Here is an 18,446-nt window from a genome sequence, read left to right on the forward strand (position 1 = left end):
CTGAGGGTTTAGGGCCGAGGGCTGTCTACTTTGACTTTGAAATGCAGCCAATGACTTCACATCTGAATACTTGCAAGGGGTACTGGCGCCGGGAAACCCGCCCTCCCAGGCTCCTCTTAAACCTGTTCTAGGGATCAGATCTCTGTTTAAAAAAAAGAAGAAAAAAAATACCGAAAAATTTGTTTCGTTTATTTATTTATTGGTCGTTTTTTGATAATCCTGTTTCCATCCCGCACAAGTTGGCGGCGGGATGCACATCCAATTGTGTGATCGGAAATATACCATAGAAGAAGAAGGCTACCGTTGGCCAATGATGACCTCTGGCTGTGCATAGCTACTGTAAGTGATACACAAGTTGCAGTACCTCGTCTTCGCCAACAGGTTGCACTGCGTGTTGTAAACAGTGAGATCTCCATTTTGTGTGTTTTTTCCTAGAGGTTAGCGCTTACTTTCATTTTTGGCTGGTGAACGACACAGCTAATTCCGTGATTTTCGGGTGCACTTTTATACCTAACACATTGGATTGGATGATCCGATTAATGACTTGCTTATTCGTGTCCTGCTACGATTCGCAAGGAGAACGCAATCAGATGTTTTCGTGTTTCTGGCCCATTTGCGAGCAAAATAACACCAAAACAAGAACAACAATGTCAGACGATGCATGGAGTCACATCCAGCTACCAAACGCCTGAGGGGTAGGCAAACGCTTTAGATTTAGAGATGAAATACATTTTTTTAAAGTAATACAATGTGCCATACATTCATTTGGAATTAATAACTAGATATGAATTGTTAGCTACTAGCCAGCTCAACATGTCACTCAACGAGATGTTTGGGGGGGAGGCGCATTTACAGGCGCGAACGTTTGCTAACTAATTTAACGGGAGCGAAGTTACTTGGCTGGCTGGCTGGCTCGCTGTTACAAAATAGAAGAACACGCGGGTTAATTAGTTAGGTTGCATAAACACTTATTTCAATAAATATGGCATTCAATTATAACTTTTGGTTGTTGTTTTCAAATAATTAAGTCAAGGAAGGGAATAGTTAGCCACTTAACGTTAACTAGGTAGTAAACTAGCTAATATCTAATAACAAAATGCGCGCCCCAGCAGCAGGGAGAATTCAGTATTTATTTATTTATTGAACCTTTATTTAACTAGGAGAGTCAGTTAAGAACAGATTCTTATTTACAATGACTGTTTACCCCGGGCCAGACCCGGACGACGCTGGGCCAGTTGTGCGCCACCCAACTGATTTGAACCAGGGATTGCACTGAGATACAATGCCTTAGACCACTGCGCCACTCAGCAACCCCATTTAAAAGTAGCTATTTATTCATTGAGAACATAATAGTTGGGAAAATGTTTTAGATACAGCTACTAGGTCTAACTTGCCACGTGTGTAGTATGTTTGTGTCTATACACTCAGGCAGGCTATTTGGTACATGTCCATGCAGGTTTATATTAGCCTACATGTGGCAGACACCAATCTAGTGCATCACCAGGGGTATATTCATTATGCCGATTCTGTTACAAAATGTTTTGTAATGAACTATTTTGGACAAATTCAGTTAGGTCCCTCCCCGCTTTGTTCTGTTAGCTTCCATTAGATACTTAAAATGGTAAACGGTTTCCATTTCGAGACATAATGAATACACCCTAGAATCCATGCTAACGACATTATCTACTCCCTTTCCCCTCTCTACCCAGGATTGTAAGATGGGTCAAGGAGGAGTGAAGAGCAGGAGTAACAAAAACAACAGCAGAGTTAGGCGCCGTGTGATAGAAAACCCCTCAGAGGGAACCCTTCTCAACTACGCTCCCAACATGTCCGTTGCCTTGGAAACCACCATCGCGCCTTGTTCCTTCGATCCAGCCAACTGATGCAACCAGGTGACGTGCCCAGCGGAACCAGTAACAGACCTCACCTCAGCCACCGCTCCGTGGGCCTCTACCTGGAATACCCAGAGCCTCCCGCCACAAAGGTACTGCCCACACACTCTGGTCTCTACCCACACACTCTGGTCTCTACCCACACCCTCTGGTCTCTACCCACACCCTCTGGTCTCTACCCACACCCTCTGGTCTCTACCCACACACTCTGGTCTCTACCCACACACTCTGGTCTCTACCCACACACTCTGGTCTCTACCCACACACTCTGGTCTCTACCCCCCCACACACACACTCTGGACTCAAATCAAATAAGAGCTGGTGCTCTCATGCATGCTTCAGTGTTGCTTGCCTCGAAGCGAGCATAAAAGGCATGTAGCTCGTCTGGTAGGCTCACGTCACTGGGCAGCTCGTGTCTAGATTTCCTTTTGTAGTCCGTAATAGTTTTCAAGCCCTGCCACATCCGACGAGCATCAGAGCCGGTGTAGTAGGATTCAATCTTAGTCCTGTATTGACGCTTTGCCTGTTTGATGGTTCGTCTGAGGGTGTAGCAGAATTTCTTATAAGCGTCCCGATTAGTTATCCCGCTCCTTGAAAGCGGCAGCTCTAGCCTTTAGCTCGGTGCTGTCTTTTTTGTTGTCTTTTATCTATGGCTTCTGGTTGGGATATGTACGTACGGGCACTGTGGGGATGATGTCATCGATGCACTTATTGATGAAGCCGGTGACTGAGGTGGTATACTCCTCGATGCCACTTGGTGAATCCCGGAACATATTCCAGTCTGTGCTATAGCAAAACAGTCCTGTAGTGTAGCATCCACGTCATCTTACCACTTCCGTATTGATCGAGTCACTGGTACTTCCTGCTTCAGTTTTTTGATTTTAGCAGGAATCAGGAGGATACAATTATGGTCAGATTTACCAAATGGTGGGTGAGGGAGAGCTTTGTACGTGTCTCTGTGTGTGGAGTAAAGGTGATAGGGAGTAGGTTTTCCTCTGGTTGCACATTTAACATGCTGATAGAAATGAGGTAAAACAGATTTATGTTTGCCTGCATTAAAGTCCCCGGCCACTAGGAGCGCTGCTTTATGGATGAGCATGTACTTGTTTGCTCATGGCCTTGTACAGCTTGTTGAGTGTGGTCTTAGTGCCAGAATCGGTTTGTGGTGGTAAATAGACGGCTATGAAAAATATAGATAAACTCTTGATAGATTGTGTGGTCTACAGTTTATCATGAGATACTCTACCTCAGACGAGGACTACCTCGAGACTTCTTTAATATTAGACATTGTGCACCACCTGTTATTGACAAATGGTCACAGACTCCACTGCTCGTCTTACGAGACGTAGCTGTTCTGTTATGCCGATACATGGAAAACCCAGCCAACTGTATATTATCCGTGTCTTTGTTCAGCCACGACTCAGTGAAACAATATATTACAGTTTTTAATGTCCCGTTGGTAGGATAGTCTCGAATGGAGCTCATCCAGTTTATTCTCCGGTGATTGCACGTTGGCCAAAATAATGGATGGTAAAAGTGGGTTACCTACGCTGGACTCTTTTCTACTTCCTGTATATAGCCATGTTATTTTCTACTTCCTGTATGTAGCCATGTTATTTTCTACTTCCTGTATGTAGCCATGTTATTTTCTACTGTCTGTATATAGCCATGTTATTTTCTACTGTCTGTATATAGCCATGTTATTTTCTACTGTCTGTCTATAGCCATGTTATTTTCTACTGTCTGTCTATAGCCATGTTATGTTCTACTTCCTGTATGTAGCCATGTTATGTTCTACTTCCTGTATGTAGCCATGTTATGTTCTACTTCCTATATATAGCCATGTTATTTTCTACTCCCTATATATAGCCATGTTATGTTCTACTTCCTGTATGTAGCCATGGTATTTACTACTCTCTGTCTATAGCCATGTTATTTTCTACTCATTATTTTTATTCATTATTCACTGTGTATTTATTCCTCGTTTCACCATTTTCAACATCTTTTTTTTCATCTTCTCTTTAACTCTGCATTGTTGGAAAAGGATCCGTAAGTAAGTGTTTCACTTCGTAGAAAACAGCATTTCACTGTTGTGTACGAACCATTAGACAAATACAATTTAGGAAAGGGTCAATGCCATTCCAGTTCAGTAATGCAGGATTTTTTTCTCATAGAGAACTATTATTATTATTATTATTATTATTATTAACTATTGAGATGTCAGGTTACTTCCTGAATTTACAGATCTTCTTTCCTTTTTTCCCCCTCTACAATGATTTCCCATCTGATACTAAAACAGTATTTCTTCTTATCTAATCTTAGGTTTGTACAAAGGACCAGAGAGCCCAGACCCAGCAGACCTACATGTTCCTGAGAATCTGACTCTTCATCCTCGGGGAGACCTACTCCTGCCTGGAAAACAGCTGACTTCCACCGCTCCACACACAGCATGGACTCCCTAATCGGGGACTCAGACCCCAACCTGTTCCCCATGTCCATGAGGACAGAGACAGCCTTCTCGCGGGACCAGAACCCTATGGATATGGACCAGGAAGGGTACATTGGAAAAGACCAGAAACTGTTCAGCGACAACACTCTGGATCTCCTCCAGGACTTTGAGTTGACAGGCTCCCCCTCAGACTTTTACGTAGGGGACGACGCCTTCCTCTCCTCCCTGGCTGATGACACTCTCCTGGGGGATGAGAGCCAGGATCGTGGGGTCTCCAACTCCACCTCCAAGCCAGCTGCTACTATGACCAATAGTGGTAGTTTTAGCGGTTCCAACACCACCACATTGAATGGTAGCAGTCTACTAGCATGTCAGGATGAGTCCAACTCCAGCACCTCTATGACAACCACCGCCACTTTCCCCATGGTGAAGATGGAGAAGGAATCTGGCTTCATCCAGCTGTGTACTCCAGGGGTGATCAAACAGGAGAACACGTCTGCCATGCGTAGCTCCTCCTGCCAGATGAGTGGTAGTACCGGCGGCTCCACTTCCTCTTCTCCCTCCGAGCTGTCCAGCTCCAGCCCCAGCCCCATCTCCATCTGTGGGGTGAGCACCTCTGGAGGACAGAGCTACCACTTTGGAGGCAACAGCAGCATTAACACCACCTTGGCTTCCACTACCAGTGGAGCTTCTCAGCAGAAGGATCAGAAGCCCTCGGTGTTCAGCCTGTATCCTCCGCTGGTGACAGTAGGAGAGGCCTGGAACAACATTAGCTATGGGGATGGAGCTTCAGGAATGCAAGGCCTCTCCAGCCCTACCTCCGCTTTCTCCAGCAGCTATGCCAGGTAAGGAGGAGAACTGAAGGAATGTGGCTAATAGAGAACAGTCCAGTGAGAGGGTGAGGCTGGTGTCACATTGCTATGTAGAGAACTGTGGAATAGGACTGACAGCAGGGCTCTTGGTTTGTAAACATGTAAAGGCAACTTGGTCCAGTCAGTTGGTTAGTTTGAAACTGAATTGAAAAGGGTTAGAGATTATCCTAGTGTTTTAAACTTTTACATTTTTTTTAAAACATGATTTATTTTTCTCCTGTTGCTTGTATCGACATGCCTTAAATCACTTTGTGTCAACTGTGCAGGGGAGTGAAATATCACAGACTAATAGTGTAGCCCCTTTCACCAACTAGGATAGTAGGAAGTGGGTCATGTGTTCTCTGATACCATAATGGTGTCTTACTTCAGGCGTTTTTAGAAATGTTTGCTAAACAATTACCACACCTCACAGGTTGTGCGGTCCCAAATGGCACCCTATTCCAGAGTTTTTATGTTCTGGTCCAAAGTAAAGTAATGCACTATATAGGCAATAGAGAGCTATTTGGGACACACCTATAGTTCCGGAACAGTAGACCACTGCCCTACAGAGCTCTGGGGAATAGAGGCAACAATCTGTTCTATGTAGGCCTGGCTCGGGGAATTCCACTTTAACCTCAGAGACATGTCATTGTCAGAACATCTACGGACCTGTTCTACAACACAGTGCTTTGTCTGCCAACTCTCTGTTTTCTAAATTACAGCTACAGATATACTAGTGTAGACTAGTTAGTGTATAGAGCTATACTAGTATAGACTAGTTAGTATAGAGCTATACTAGTATAGACTAGTTAGTATATAGAGCTATACTAGTATAGACTAGTTAGTGTATAGAGCTATACTACTATAGACTAGTTAGTATATAGAGCTATACTAGTATAGACTAGTTAGTCTATAGAGCTATACTAGAATAGACTAGTTAGTATAGAGAGCTATACTAGTATAGACTAGTTAGTATATAGAGCTATACTAGTATAGACTAGTTAGTGTATAGAGCTATACTAGTATAGACTAGTTAGTGTATAGAGCTATACTAGTATAGACTAGTTAGTATATAGAGCTATACTAGTATAGACTAGTTAGTGTATAGAGCTATACTACTATAGACTAGTTAGTATAGAGAGCTATACTAGTATAGACTAGTTAGTATAGAGAGATAGACTAGTTAGTATAGAGAGCTATACTAGTATAGACTAGTTAGTATATAGAGCTATACTAGTATAGACTAGTTAGTCTATAGAGCTATACTAGAATAGACTAGTTAGTATAGAGAGCTATACTAGTATAGACTAGTTAGTATATAGAGCTATACTAGTATAGACTAGTTAGTGTATAGAGCTATACTAGTATAGACTAGTTAGTGTATAGAGCTATACTAGTATAGACTAGTTAGTATATAGAGCTATACTAGTATAGACTAGTTAGTCTATAGAGCTATACTAGAATAGACTAGTTAGTATAGAGAGCTATACTAGTATAGACTAGTTAGTATATAGAGCTATACTAGTATAGACTAGTTAGTGTATAGAGCTATACTAGTATAGACTAGTTAGTGTATAGAGCTATACTAGTATAGACTAGTTAGTGTATAGAGCTATACTAGTATAGACTAGTTAGTATAGAGAGCTATACTAGTATAGACTAGTTAGTGTATAGAGCTATACTAGTATAGACTAGTTAGTGTATAGAGCTATACTAGTATAGACTAGTTAGTATATACAGCCATACTAGTGTAGACTAGTTAGTATATACAGCTATACTAGTGTAGACAAGTTAGTATATACAACTATACTAGTGTAGACTAGTTAGTATATACAGCTATACTAATGTAGACTAGTTTGTAGACTAGTTAGTATATACAGCTCTACTAGTGTAGACTAGTTAGTATAGAGAGCTATACTAGAATAGACTAGTTAGTATATACAGCTATACTATTGTAGACTAGTTAGTATTTACAGCTATGCTAGTGTAGACTAGTTAGTATATACAGCTATACTTATGTAGACTAGTTTGTAGACTAGTTAGTATATACAGCTACACTAGTATAGACTAGTTTGTAGACTAGTTAGTATATACAGCTACACTAGTATAGACTAGTTTGTAGACTAGTTAGTATATACAGCTATACTAGAATAGACTAGTATATACAGCTATACTAGTGTAGACTAGTTTGTAGACTAGTTTATATATACAGCCATACTAATGTAGACTAGTTTGTAGACTAGTTAGTATATACAGCTATACTAGTGTAGACTAGTTGGTATATACAGCTATACTAGTATAGGTCAGTTGGTATATAGAGCTATACTAGTATAGACTAGTTAGTATATAGAGCTATGCTAGTGTAGACTAGTTAGTATATACAGCTATGCTAGTGTAGACTGGTTAGTATATACAGCTATGCTAGTGTAGACTAGTTAGTATATACAGCTATACTAGTATAGACTAGTTAGTATATAATGCTATACTAGTGTAGACTAGTTAGTATATACAGCTATACTTGTGTAGACTAGTTAGTATATACAGCTATACTAGTGTAGACTAGTTAGTATATAATGCTATACTAGTGTAGACTAATTTGTATACTAGTTAGTATATACATCTATACTAGTATAGACTAGTTAGTATATACCGCTATACTAGTGTAGACTAGTTTGTAGACTAGTTAGTATATACAGCTATACTAGTATAGACTAGTTAGTATATAATGCTATACTAGTGTAGACTAGTTAGTATATACAGCTATACTTGTGTAGACTAGTTAGTATATACAGCTTTACTAGTGTAGACTAGTTAGTATATACAGCTATACTAGTGTAGACTAATTTGTATACTAGTTAGTATATACATCTATACTAGTATAGACTAGTTAGTATATACCGCTATACTAGTGTAGACTAGTTTGTAGACTAGTTAGTATATACAGCTATACTAGTGTAGACTAGTTAGTATATACAGCTATACTAGTGTAGACTAGTTTGTAGACTAGTTAGTATATACAGCTATGATAGTGTAGACTAGTTAGTATATACAGCTATGCTAGTATTGACTAGTTAGTATACACAGGTGAAGTCAGAAGTTTACATACACCCTAGCCAAATACATTTAAACTCAGTTTTTCACATTTCCTGACATTTAATCCTAGTACAAATTCCCTGTCTTTGGTCAGTTAGGATCACCACTTTATTTTAAGAATGTGAAATGTCAGATAGTAGAGATGTATTTACATACACTCAATTAGTATTTGGTAGCATCGCCTTAAAATTGCTTTACTTGGGTCAAACGTCTCAGGTAGCCTTCCACAAGCTTCCCCAATAAGTTGGGTGAATTTTGGCCCATTCCTCCTGACAGAGCTGGTGTAACTGAGTCAGGTTAGTAGGTCTCCTTGCTAGCACACGGTTTTTCAGTTCTGCCCGCAAATGTTCTATAGGATTGAGGTCAGGGCTTTGTGATGGCCACTCCAATACCTTGTCCTTAAGCCATTTTGCCACAACTTTGGAAGTATGCTTGGGGTCATTGTCCATTTGGAAGACCCATCTGCGACCAAGTTTTAACTTCCTGACTGATGTCTTGAGATGTTGCTTTAATATATCCACATCATTTTCCTTCCTCATAATGCCATCTATTTTGTGAAGTGCACCAGTCCCTCCTGCAGCAAAGCACTCCCACAACATGATGCTGCCACCCCCGTGCTTCACGGTTGGGATGGAGTTCTTCGGCTTGCAAGCATCTCCCTTTTTCTTCCAAACATAACGATGGTCATTCTGGCCAAACAGTTCTATTTTTGTTTCATCAGACCAGAGGACATTTATCCAAAAAGTTCGATCTTTGTCCCCATGTGCAGTTACAAACTGTAGTCTGGCTTTTTTATGGCGGTTTTGGCGCAGTGGCTTCTTCCTTGCTGAGTGGCCTTTCAGGTTATGTCGATATAGGACTCGTTTTGCTCTGGATATAGATACTGTTGTACCTGTTTCCTTCAGCATCTTCACAAGTTCCTTTGCCGTTGTTCTGTGATTGATTTGCACTTTTCACACCAAAGTACGTTCTAGAGGTCGACCGATTTATGATTTTTCAACACCGATACCGATTATTGGAGGACCAAAGAAAGCCGATAATGACAATTACAACAATACTGAGTGAACACTTTTATTTTAACTTAATATAATACATCAATCAATTAAATTTAGCCTCAAATAAATAATTAAACATGTTCAATTTGGTTTAAATAATGCAAAAACAAAGTGTTGGAGAAGAAAGTAAAAGTGCAATATGATAATAATAATAATAATAATAATAATCCTTTTAACATGAGTCTTCAATATTCCCAGTTAAGAAGGTTGAGGTTATTATAGGAATTATAGGACTATTTTTCTCTATACCATTTGTATTTCATATACCTTTGACTATTGGATGTTCTTATAGGCACTTTAGTATTGCCAACGCTATTAGCGCGCACCCTGCTAACTAGTTAGCCATTTCACATCGGTTACACCACCCTATTCTCGGGAGTTGATAGGCTTGAAGTCATAAACAACGCAATGCTTGGAGCATTGCGAAGAGCTGCTGGCAAACGAATGACAGTGCTGTTTGAATGAATGCTTACGAGACTGCTGCTGCCTACCACCGCTCAGTCAGACTGCTCTATCAAATATCAATTCATAGACTTAATTATACCATAATAGCACACAGTAATAAGAGCCTTAGGTGATTAATTTGGTCAAATCCGTATAAATAAAAAATAAGACGTTTATTCTTTCAGTGAAATATGGAACCGTTCCGTATTTTATCTAACGGGTGGCATCCATCAGTCTAAATATTCCTGTTACATTGGGTGGCATCCATCAGTCTAAATATTCCTGTTACATTGGGTGGCATCCATCAGTCTAAATATTCCTGTTACATTGGGTGGCATCCATCAGTCTAAATATTCCTGTTACATTGGGTGGCATCCATCAGTCTAAATATTCCTGTTACATTGGGTGGCATCCATCAGTCTAAATATTCCTGTTACATTGGGTGGCATCCATCAGTCTAAATATTCCTGTTACATTGGGTGGCATCCATCAGTCTAAATATTCCTGTTACATTGGGTGGCATCCATCAGTTTAAATATTCCTGTTACATTGGGTGGCATCCATCAGTCTAAATATTCCTGTTACATTGGGTGGCATCCATCAGTCTAAATATTCCTGTTACATTGGGTGGCATCCATCAGTCTAAATATTCCTGTTACATTGGGTGGCATCCATCAGTCTAAATATTCCTGTTACATTGAACAACCTTCAATGTTATGTCATAATTACATCAAATTCTGGCAACTTAGTTCAACGAGCCTGACGGCCCAAACTGCTGCATATACCCTGACTCTGTTGCACAGAACGCAAGAGAAGTGACACAATTTCCCTAGTTTAATATTGCTTGCTAACTTGGATTTCATTTGAACTAAATATGCAGGTTTAAAAATATATACTTCTGTGTATTGATTTTAAGAAAGGCATTGATGTTTATGGTTAGGTACATTCGTGCAACAATTATGCTTTCGAATGCGTTTTTGTTAAATTAACCCCCGTTTGGCGACGTTGGCTGTCTTTGTTAGGAAGAAATAGTCTTTGCAGTTCGCAACGAGCCAGGCGGCTCAAACTGTTGCATATGCCCTGACTCTAGATAAACTAGTAATATCATCAACCATGTGTAGTTAACGAGTAATTATGTTAAGATTGATTGTTTTTTATAAGATAAGTTTAATGCTAGCTAGCACCTTACCTTGGCTCCTTGCTGCACTCGCATAACAGGTAGTCAGCCTGCCACGCAGTCTCCTCGTGGAGTGCAATGTAATCGGCGATGATCGGTGTCCAAAAATGCCCATTACCGATTTGTTATGAAAACTTGAAATCGGCCCTAATTAATCGGCCATTCCGATTAATCGGTCGACCTCTACTAGAGACCCTAGTCGATTCCAGGCTGTATCATAAAACGGCCGTGATCGGGAGTCCCATAGGGCGGCGCACAATTGGGCCAGTATCGTCGGGGTTATGGTTTGGCCAGGGTAGGCCGTCATTGTAAATAAAAATGTGTTCTTAACTGACCTACCTAGTTAAATAAAGGATAAATAAATCATTATTGTTATTGTAATTTCTGCTGGGCGTCAGTCACGGTTCGCTCCAAATCACGACTGTAAAAGGACACATTTTGGTCTTCCCCACTCGGATGAGATATATTTTCCCTCGTCTTGACCAATCAAACTCCCGCATTCACTGAGCAGGCATTGGATCAGCAGACATCTATCCTCTGACTGATGTACGTTTGCCTTGAGTGTAGTTGTTCTCCGGTAGCAAGTTAAAAAGCTGAAGCAAAACATTAGGAAATGTAGCTGGCTACACACACACACACACACACACACACACACACACACACACTACAGCTGTTCTTTCTATGATGGACTTGCAAAGTCTCTGGAAAAAATACAAAAATAATTAATTTTAAGGTAATTGACTTATGCTTGTCTGTTCTGTTAGCCAAATAGCCTTGAACTTCTGCTGCCATCTGATGAAACACGAAGCTATTTTCTGCCGAAAGTGCTGCATTCATTTATGTTGCGTGAAGAAAAACTATAGTTGCACGTGAAGGATCACTCTACTGAATAAAAAAACAACAGTTGACTTTCTATATAAAACGCAGGTGAAACGGCGTATAAAAAAAGTCTGCATTTTGAAAATGCTCATTGCTGAAAGCTAATGTGACCCCATTGCCGCTGATGTAGAAATAGCTTTCAGAAGGGTCCAAAGAAGTGCACTGTATAGGGAGCCAGTTCAGACAGCTGAGTCGTGGGTTATAAGGGTGAGGCATGAAATCATTTCACTGGTAGGTAAAGAATCAAAAACAGAGCTGAGAGACAAGCGTGTCTAAGCGTGTGTAAGTATTAGTGCCAGCTTGTAATGGCTAACGACAGACACCTAGGAACAACACCAAACCCTGAGGCCAAACTTACATAAAGGGTGCGTTCCAGACTGTCTTTACTACAGGTGACCTCACAACACCTGACAAAGTAAATTTATCTCTGCAGGAAGTGGACCCACATGAATATGATATTATCAATCTGTCCTAATTAATCGGCCATTCCGATTAATCTGTCTACCTCTAGTACGTTCATCTCTATGAGACAGAATGCGTCTCCTTCCTGAGAGGTATAACGTGGTACCTTCAGGCGTTTGGAAATTGCTCCCAAGGATGAACCAGACTTGTGGAGGTCCACAAATGTTTTTCAGAGGTCACGCAGCCGTCATACCGCTCAATAAGGAGATTCGAACAGCAGCAAAGGACCTTGTGAAGGTGCTGGAGGAAACAGTGGGGGTGCTTTGCTGCAGGTGGGACTGGTGCACTTCAAAATAGATGGCATCATGAGGAGGGAAATTATGTGGATATTTTTAAGCAACATCTCAAGACATCAGGAAGTTAAAGCTTGGTCGCAGATGGATCTTCCAAATGGACAATGACCCCAAGCATACTTCCAAAGTTGTGGCAAAATGGCTTAAGGACAACAAAGTCAAGGTATTGGAGTGGCCATCACAAAGCCCTGACCTCAATCATATAGAAAATATGTGGGCAGAACTGAAAAAGCGTGTGCAAGCAAGGTGGCCTCCGAACCTGACTCAGTTACTCCAGCTCTGTCAGGAGGAATGGGCCAAAATTCACCCAACTTATTGTGGGAAGCTTGTGGAAGGCTACCCGAAACATTTGACCCAAATTAAAAAAGTTAAAGGCAATGCTACTAAATACTAATTTCACATTCTTAAAATAAAGTTGTGATCCTAACTGACCTAAAACAGGGATTTTTTACAAGGATTAAATGTCAGGAATTGTGAAAAACTGATTTGGCTAAGGTTCAAATGTATTTGGCTAAGGTGTATGTAAACTTCCGACTTCAACTGTAGATGTGATGGGTAAAAACAACCCTCTAAAAGGTTAATTTGGGAGATGGTAACTCTTTTTAAATAACCTCTCTTGTGGTGCCCCAGATCCTAATTTAGTTCATTGTTACATTATTTAATTTAATTGTGTAACAATTTGAAAATACTTAGTTAATTAGTTAAATTAGTCTTCAGATGAATGTTAGTCAATTCACGACAACTGTCTCAACTGTTCTGGAGAACTACGGTAAACTTCACGATATAAATAATGTTGTGCTGTTTACCAACAAACACGTGACTGGCTCAACTGTTCTGGAGAACTACAGTAAACTTCATGATGTAAATAACGTGACTGTCTCAACTGTTCTGGAGAACTACGGTAAACTTCATGATGTAAATAACGTGACTGTCTCAACTGTTCTGGAGAACTACAGTAAACTTCATGATGTAAATAACGTGACTGTCTCAACTGTTCTGGAGAACTACGGTAAACTTCACCATGTAAATAACGTGACTGTCTCAACTGTTCTGGAGAACTACGGTAAACTTCACCATGTAAATAACGTGACTGGCTCAACTGTTCTGGAGAACTACGGTAAACTTCATGATGTAAATAATGTGACAGGTGAAATGCAGAACACGATCTGATTCATCTCCTAACGTATTGCTCAAGTTGACAGCTGGTATTTACTTACAAAGTAGCATTTATTGAAAAACTATTAAGAAATAGCTTTGAAGGTATTGAAAAACCATCCCGTGGCTATTTCCAAATACCCCGGTATACAGTACCGCCCAAGCCTAGTGACAGCAGCTCTAACTAGGAACAGATGGATGAGAACAAGAGGTCTCGATAAATGTCACACAGGTTGAGACACACGTCACCGCAGGCAGACGGGCACAAAAATGAAACCGTACTCACTCCCACTCATCAGATACACAGACAGCCACACACAAACACACGCGTGATTGGACCCGGATGTAATCACAGAGAGAGAGAGCCAATCACGCGTGTGTATTTGTGTGTGGCCGTCTGTGTATCTGATGAGTGGGAGTGAGTATGGTTTCATTTCTGCTTGCGGTGACGTGCGTCTCAACCTGTGTGACATTTAGCGGCTTGCCGTTAGCTGAGCCGAAGCCCTCTCCCTCCAAGCTTGACCCCAGGTCATATCGCTCTCTGTCTCACGCTCTCTGTCTCTCTTGATCTCTGTCTGGCTTTCTCAATTCAATTCAAGGGCTTTATTGGCATGGGAAACATGTGTTAACATTGCCAAAGCAAGTGAAGTAGATAATATATAAAGTGAACATATAAAGTGAAATAAACAATAAAAATTAACAGCAAACATTACACATACAGAAGTTTCAAAACAATAAAGACATTACAAATGTCATATTATATATATATACAGTGTTGTAACAATGTACAAATGGTAAAGGACACAAGATAAAATAAATAAGCATAAATATGGGTTGTATTTACAATGGTGTGTGTTCTTCACTGGTTGCCCTTTTCTCATGGCAACAGGTCACAAATCTTGCTGCTGTGATGGCACACTGTGGAATTTCACCCAGTAGATATGGGAGTTTTTCAAAATTGGATTTGTTTTCGAATTCTTTGTGGATCTGTGTAATCTGAGGGAAATATGTATCTCTAATATGGTCACACATTGGGCAGGAGGTTAGGAAGTGCAGCTCAGTTTCCACCTCATTTTGTGGGCAGTGAGCACATAGCCTGTCTTCTCTTGAGAGCCATGTCTGCCTACGGCGGCCTTTCTCAATAGCAAGGCTATGCTCACTGAGTCTGTACATAGTCAAAGCTTTCCTTAAGTTTGGGTCAGTCACAGTGGTCAGGTATTCTGCCACTGTGTACTCTCTGTTTAGGGCCAAATAGCATTCTAGTTTGCTCTGTTTTTTTGTTAATTCTTTCCAATGTGTCAAGTAATTATATTTTTGTTTTCTCATGATTTGGTTGGGTCTAATTGTGCTGCTGTCCTGGGGCTCTGTGGGGTGTGTTTGTGAACAGAGCCCCAGGACCAGCTTGCTTAGGGGACTCTTCTCCAGGTTCATCTCTCTGTAGGTGATGGCTTTGTTGTGGAAGGTTTGGGAATCGCTTCCTTTTAGGTGGTTGTAGAATTTAACGGCGCTTTTCTGGATTTTGATAATTAGTGGGTATCGGCCTAATTCTGCTCTGCATGCATTATTTGGTGTTCTACGTTGTACACGGAGGATATTTTTGCAGAATTCTGCGTGCAGATTCTCAATTTGGTGTTTGTCCCATTTTGTGAAGTCTTGGTTGGTGAGCGGACCCCAGACCTCACAACCATAAAGGGCAATGGGCTCTATGACTGATTCAATTATTTTTAGCCAAATCCTAATTGGTATGTTGAAATTTATGTTCCTTTTGATGGCATAGAATGCCCTTCTTGCCTTGTCTCTCAGATCGTTCACAGCTTTGTGGAAGTTACCTGTGGCGCTGATGTTTAGGCCAAGGTATGTATAGTTTTTTGTGTGCTCTAGGGCAACAGTGTCTAGATGGAATTTGTATTTGTGTTCCTGGTGACTGGACCTTTTTTGGAACACCATTATTTTGGTCTTACTGAGATTTACTGTCAGGGCCCAGGTCTGACAGAATCTGTGCATAAGATCTAGGTGCTGCTGTAGGCCCTCCTTGGTTGGTGACAGAAGCACCAGATCATCAGCAAACAGCAGACATTTGACTTCGGATCCTAGTAGGGTGAGGCCGGGTGCTGCAGACTTTTCAAGTGCCCGCGCCAATTCGTTGATATATATGTTGAAGAGGGTGGGGCTTAAGCTACATCCCTGTCTAACCCCACGACCCTGTGTGAAGAAATGTGTTTTTTGCCAATTTTAACCGCACACTTGTTGTTTGTGTACATGGATTTTATAATGTTGTATGTTTTACCCCCAACACCACTTTCCATCAGTTTGTTTAGCAGACCCTCATGCCAAATTGAGTCAAAGGCTTTTTTGAAATCAACAAAGCATGAGAAGACTTTGCCTTTGTTTTGGTTTGTTTGGTTGTCAATTAGGGTGTGCAGGGTGAATACATGGTCTGTCGTACGGTAATTTGGTAAAAAGCCAATTTGACATTTGCTCAGTACATTGTTTTCATTGAGGAAATGTACGAGTCTGCTGTTAATGATAATGCAGAGGATTTTCCCAAGGTTACTGTTGACGCATATTCCACGGTAGTTATTGGGGTCAAATTTGTCTCCACTTTTGTGAATTGGGGTGATAAGTCCTTGGTTCCAAATATTGGGGAAGATGCCAGAGCTAAGGATGATGTTAAAGAGTTTTAGTATAGCCAATTGGAATTTGTTGTCTGTATATTTGATCATTTCATTGAGGATACCATCAACACCACAGGCCTTTTTGGGTTGGAGGGTTTTTATTTTGTCCTGTAACTCATTCAATGTAATTGGAGAATCCAGTGGGTTCTGGTGGTCTTTAATAGTTGATTCTAAGATTTGTATTTGATCATGTATATGTTTTTGCTCTTTATTCTTTGTTATAGAGCCAAAAAGATTGGAGAAGTGGTTTACCCATACATCTCCATTTTGGATAGATAATTCTTTGTGTTGTTGTTTGTTTAGTGTTTTCCAATTTTCCCTGAAGTGGTTTGAGTCTATGGATTCTTCAATTACATTGAGCTGATTTCTGACATGCTGTTCCTTCTTTTTCTGTAGTGTATTTCTGTATTGTTTTAGTGATTCACCATAGTGAAGGCGTAGACTCAGGTTTTCCGGGTCTCTATGTTTTTGGTTGGACAGGTTTCTCCATTTCTTTCTTAGATTTTTGCATTCTTCATCAAACCATTTGTCATTATTGTTCATTTTCTTCGGTTTTCTATTTGAGATTTTTAGATTTGATAGGGAAGCTGAGAGGTCAAATATACTGTTAAGATTTTCTACTGCCAAGTTTACACCTTTACTATTACAGTGGAACGTTTTACCCAGGAAATTGTCTAAAAGGGATTGCATTTGTTGTTGCCTAATTGTGTTTTGGTAGGTTTCCAAACTGCATTCCTTCCATCTATAGCATTTCTTAATGTTACTCAGTTCCTTTGGCTTTGATGCCTCATGATTGAGTATTGCTCTGTTTAAGTAGACTGTGATTTTGCTGTGGTCTGATAGGGGTGTCAGTGGGCTGACTGTGAACGCACTGAGAGACTCTGGGTTGAGGTCAGTGATAAAGTAGTCTACAGTACTACTGCCAAGAGATGAGCTATATGTGTACCTACCATAGGAGTCCCCTCGAAGCCTACCATTGACTATGTACATACCCAGCGTGCGACAGAGCTGCAGGAGTTGTGACCCGTTTTTGTTGGTTATGTTGTCATAGTTGTGCCTAGGGAGGCATATGTGGCAGGGAATGCTCTCTCTCTCTCTCTCTCTCTCTCTCGCTCTCGCTCTCTCTCTCAATTCAAGGGGCTTTATTGGCATGGGAAACGTGTGTTAACATTGCCAAAGCAAGTCAGGTTGATAATTTACAAAAGTGAAATAAACAATAAAAATTAACAGTAAACATTACACTCACAGAAGTTCCAAAAGAATAAAGACATTACAAATGTCATATTATGTATATACAGTATATATACAGTGTTGTAACGATGTACAAATGTTTAAAGTACAAAAGGGAAAATAAATAAGCATAAATATGGTTTCTTGTGGCAACAGGTCACAAATCTTGCTGCTGTGATGACACACTGGTATTTCACCCAGTAGATATGGGAGTTTATCAAAATTGGGTTTGTTTTCAAATTCTTTGTTATCTGAGGTAAATATATGTCTAATATGGTCATACATTTGGCAGGAGTTCAGGAAGGGCAGCTCAGTTTCTCTCTGTCTCTCTCGCTCTCTCTGTCTTGCTCTCTGTCTCGCTCTCTCTCTCTCGCTCTCTCTGTCTTGCTCTCTCTGTCTGTCTCTGTCTCTCCTGTCTTCTCACGCAACACTGCTGAACCATAGGCACAACAGACACTGATGGACTGGGCCTTTCTGGCCCTCTGTGGGTGCGTTGCAGGTTCACTTAATTGCAGCCACAGCAGATTGATAATATAATATTCATGTGGGTCCATTTCCTCCAGAGATAAATTTACTTCGTCAGGTGTTGTGAGGTCAGCTGTAGTAAAGACGGTCTGGAACGCACCCTTTATGTAAGTTTGGCCTCGGGGTTTGGCCTGTTCCTCTGTCTGTCCTTGAGGCTGATGATCTGCACACCTGTAGTAAAGACGGTCTGGAACGCACCCTTTATGTAAGTTTGGCCTCAGGGTTTGGTGTTGTTCCTAGGTGTCTGTCGTTAGCCATTACAAGCT

The 18,446-nt window shown here is 40.7% G+C and overlaps 1 protein-coding gene across 4 annotated transcripts in view; it reads left to right on the top strand.

The window, feature by feature from the left end:
- The first annotated feature begins 391 nt into the window (after positions 1 to 391).
- nr3c1 (nuclear receptor subfamily 3, group C, member 1 (glucocorticoid receptor)) overlaps positions 392 to 18,446 on the top strand; it is a 64,077-nt gene continuing 46,022 nt past the window's right edge. For 3 of the 4 annotated variants that reach the window (XM_036942642.1, XM_036942643.1, XM_036942644.1), the window contains exons 1-3: positions 392 to 695; positions 1,710 to 1,984; positions 4,215 to 5,186. In XM_036942642.1, coding sequence (XP_036798537.1) covers positions 4,342 to 5,186 — 845 coding nt within the window. In that variant the 5' untranslated portion in view covers positions 392 to 695; positions 1,710 to 1,984; positions 4,215 to 4,341. 4 annotated transcript variants of the gene reach the window in all.

The sequence above is a fragment of the Oncorhynchus mykiss genome, chromosome 14 (assembly GCF_013265735.2).
Source record: "Oncorhynchus mykiss isolate Arlee chromosome 14, USDA_OmykA_1.1, whole genome shotgun sequence".
Lineage (NCBI taxonomy): Eukaryota > Metazoa > Chordata > Actinopteri > Salmoniformes > Salmonidae > Oncorhynchus > Oncorhynchus mykiss.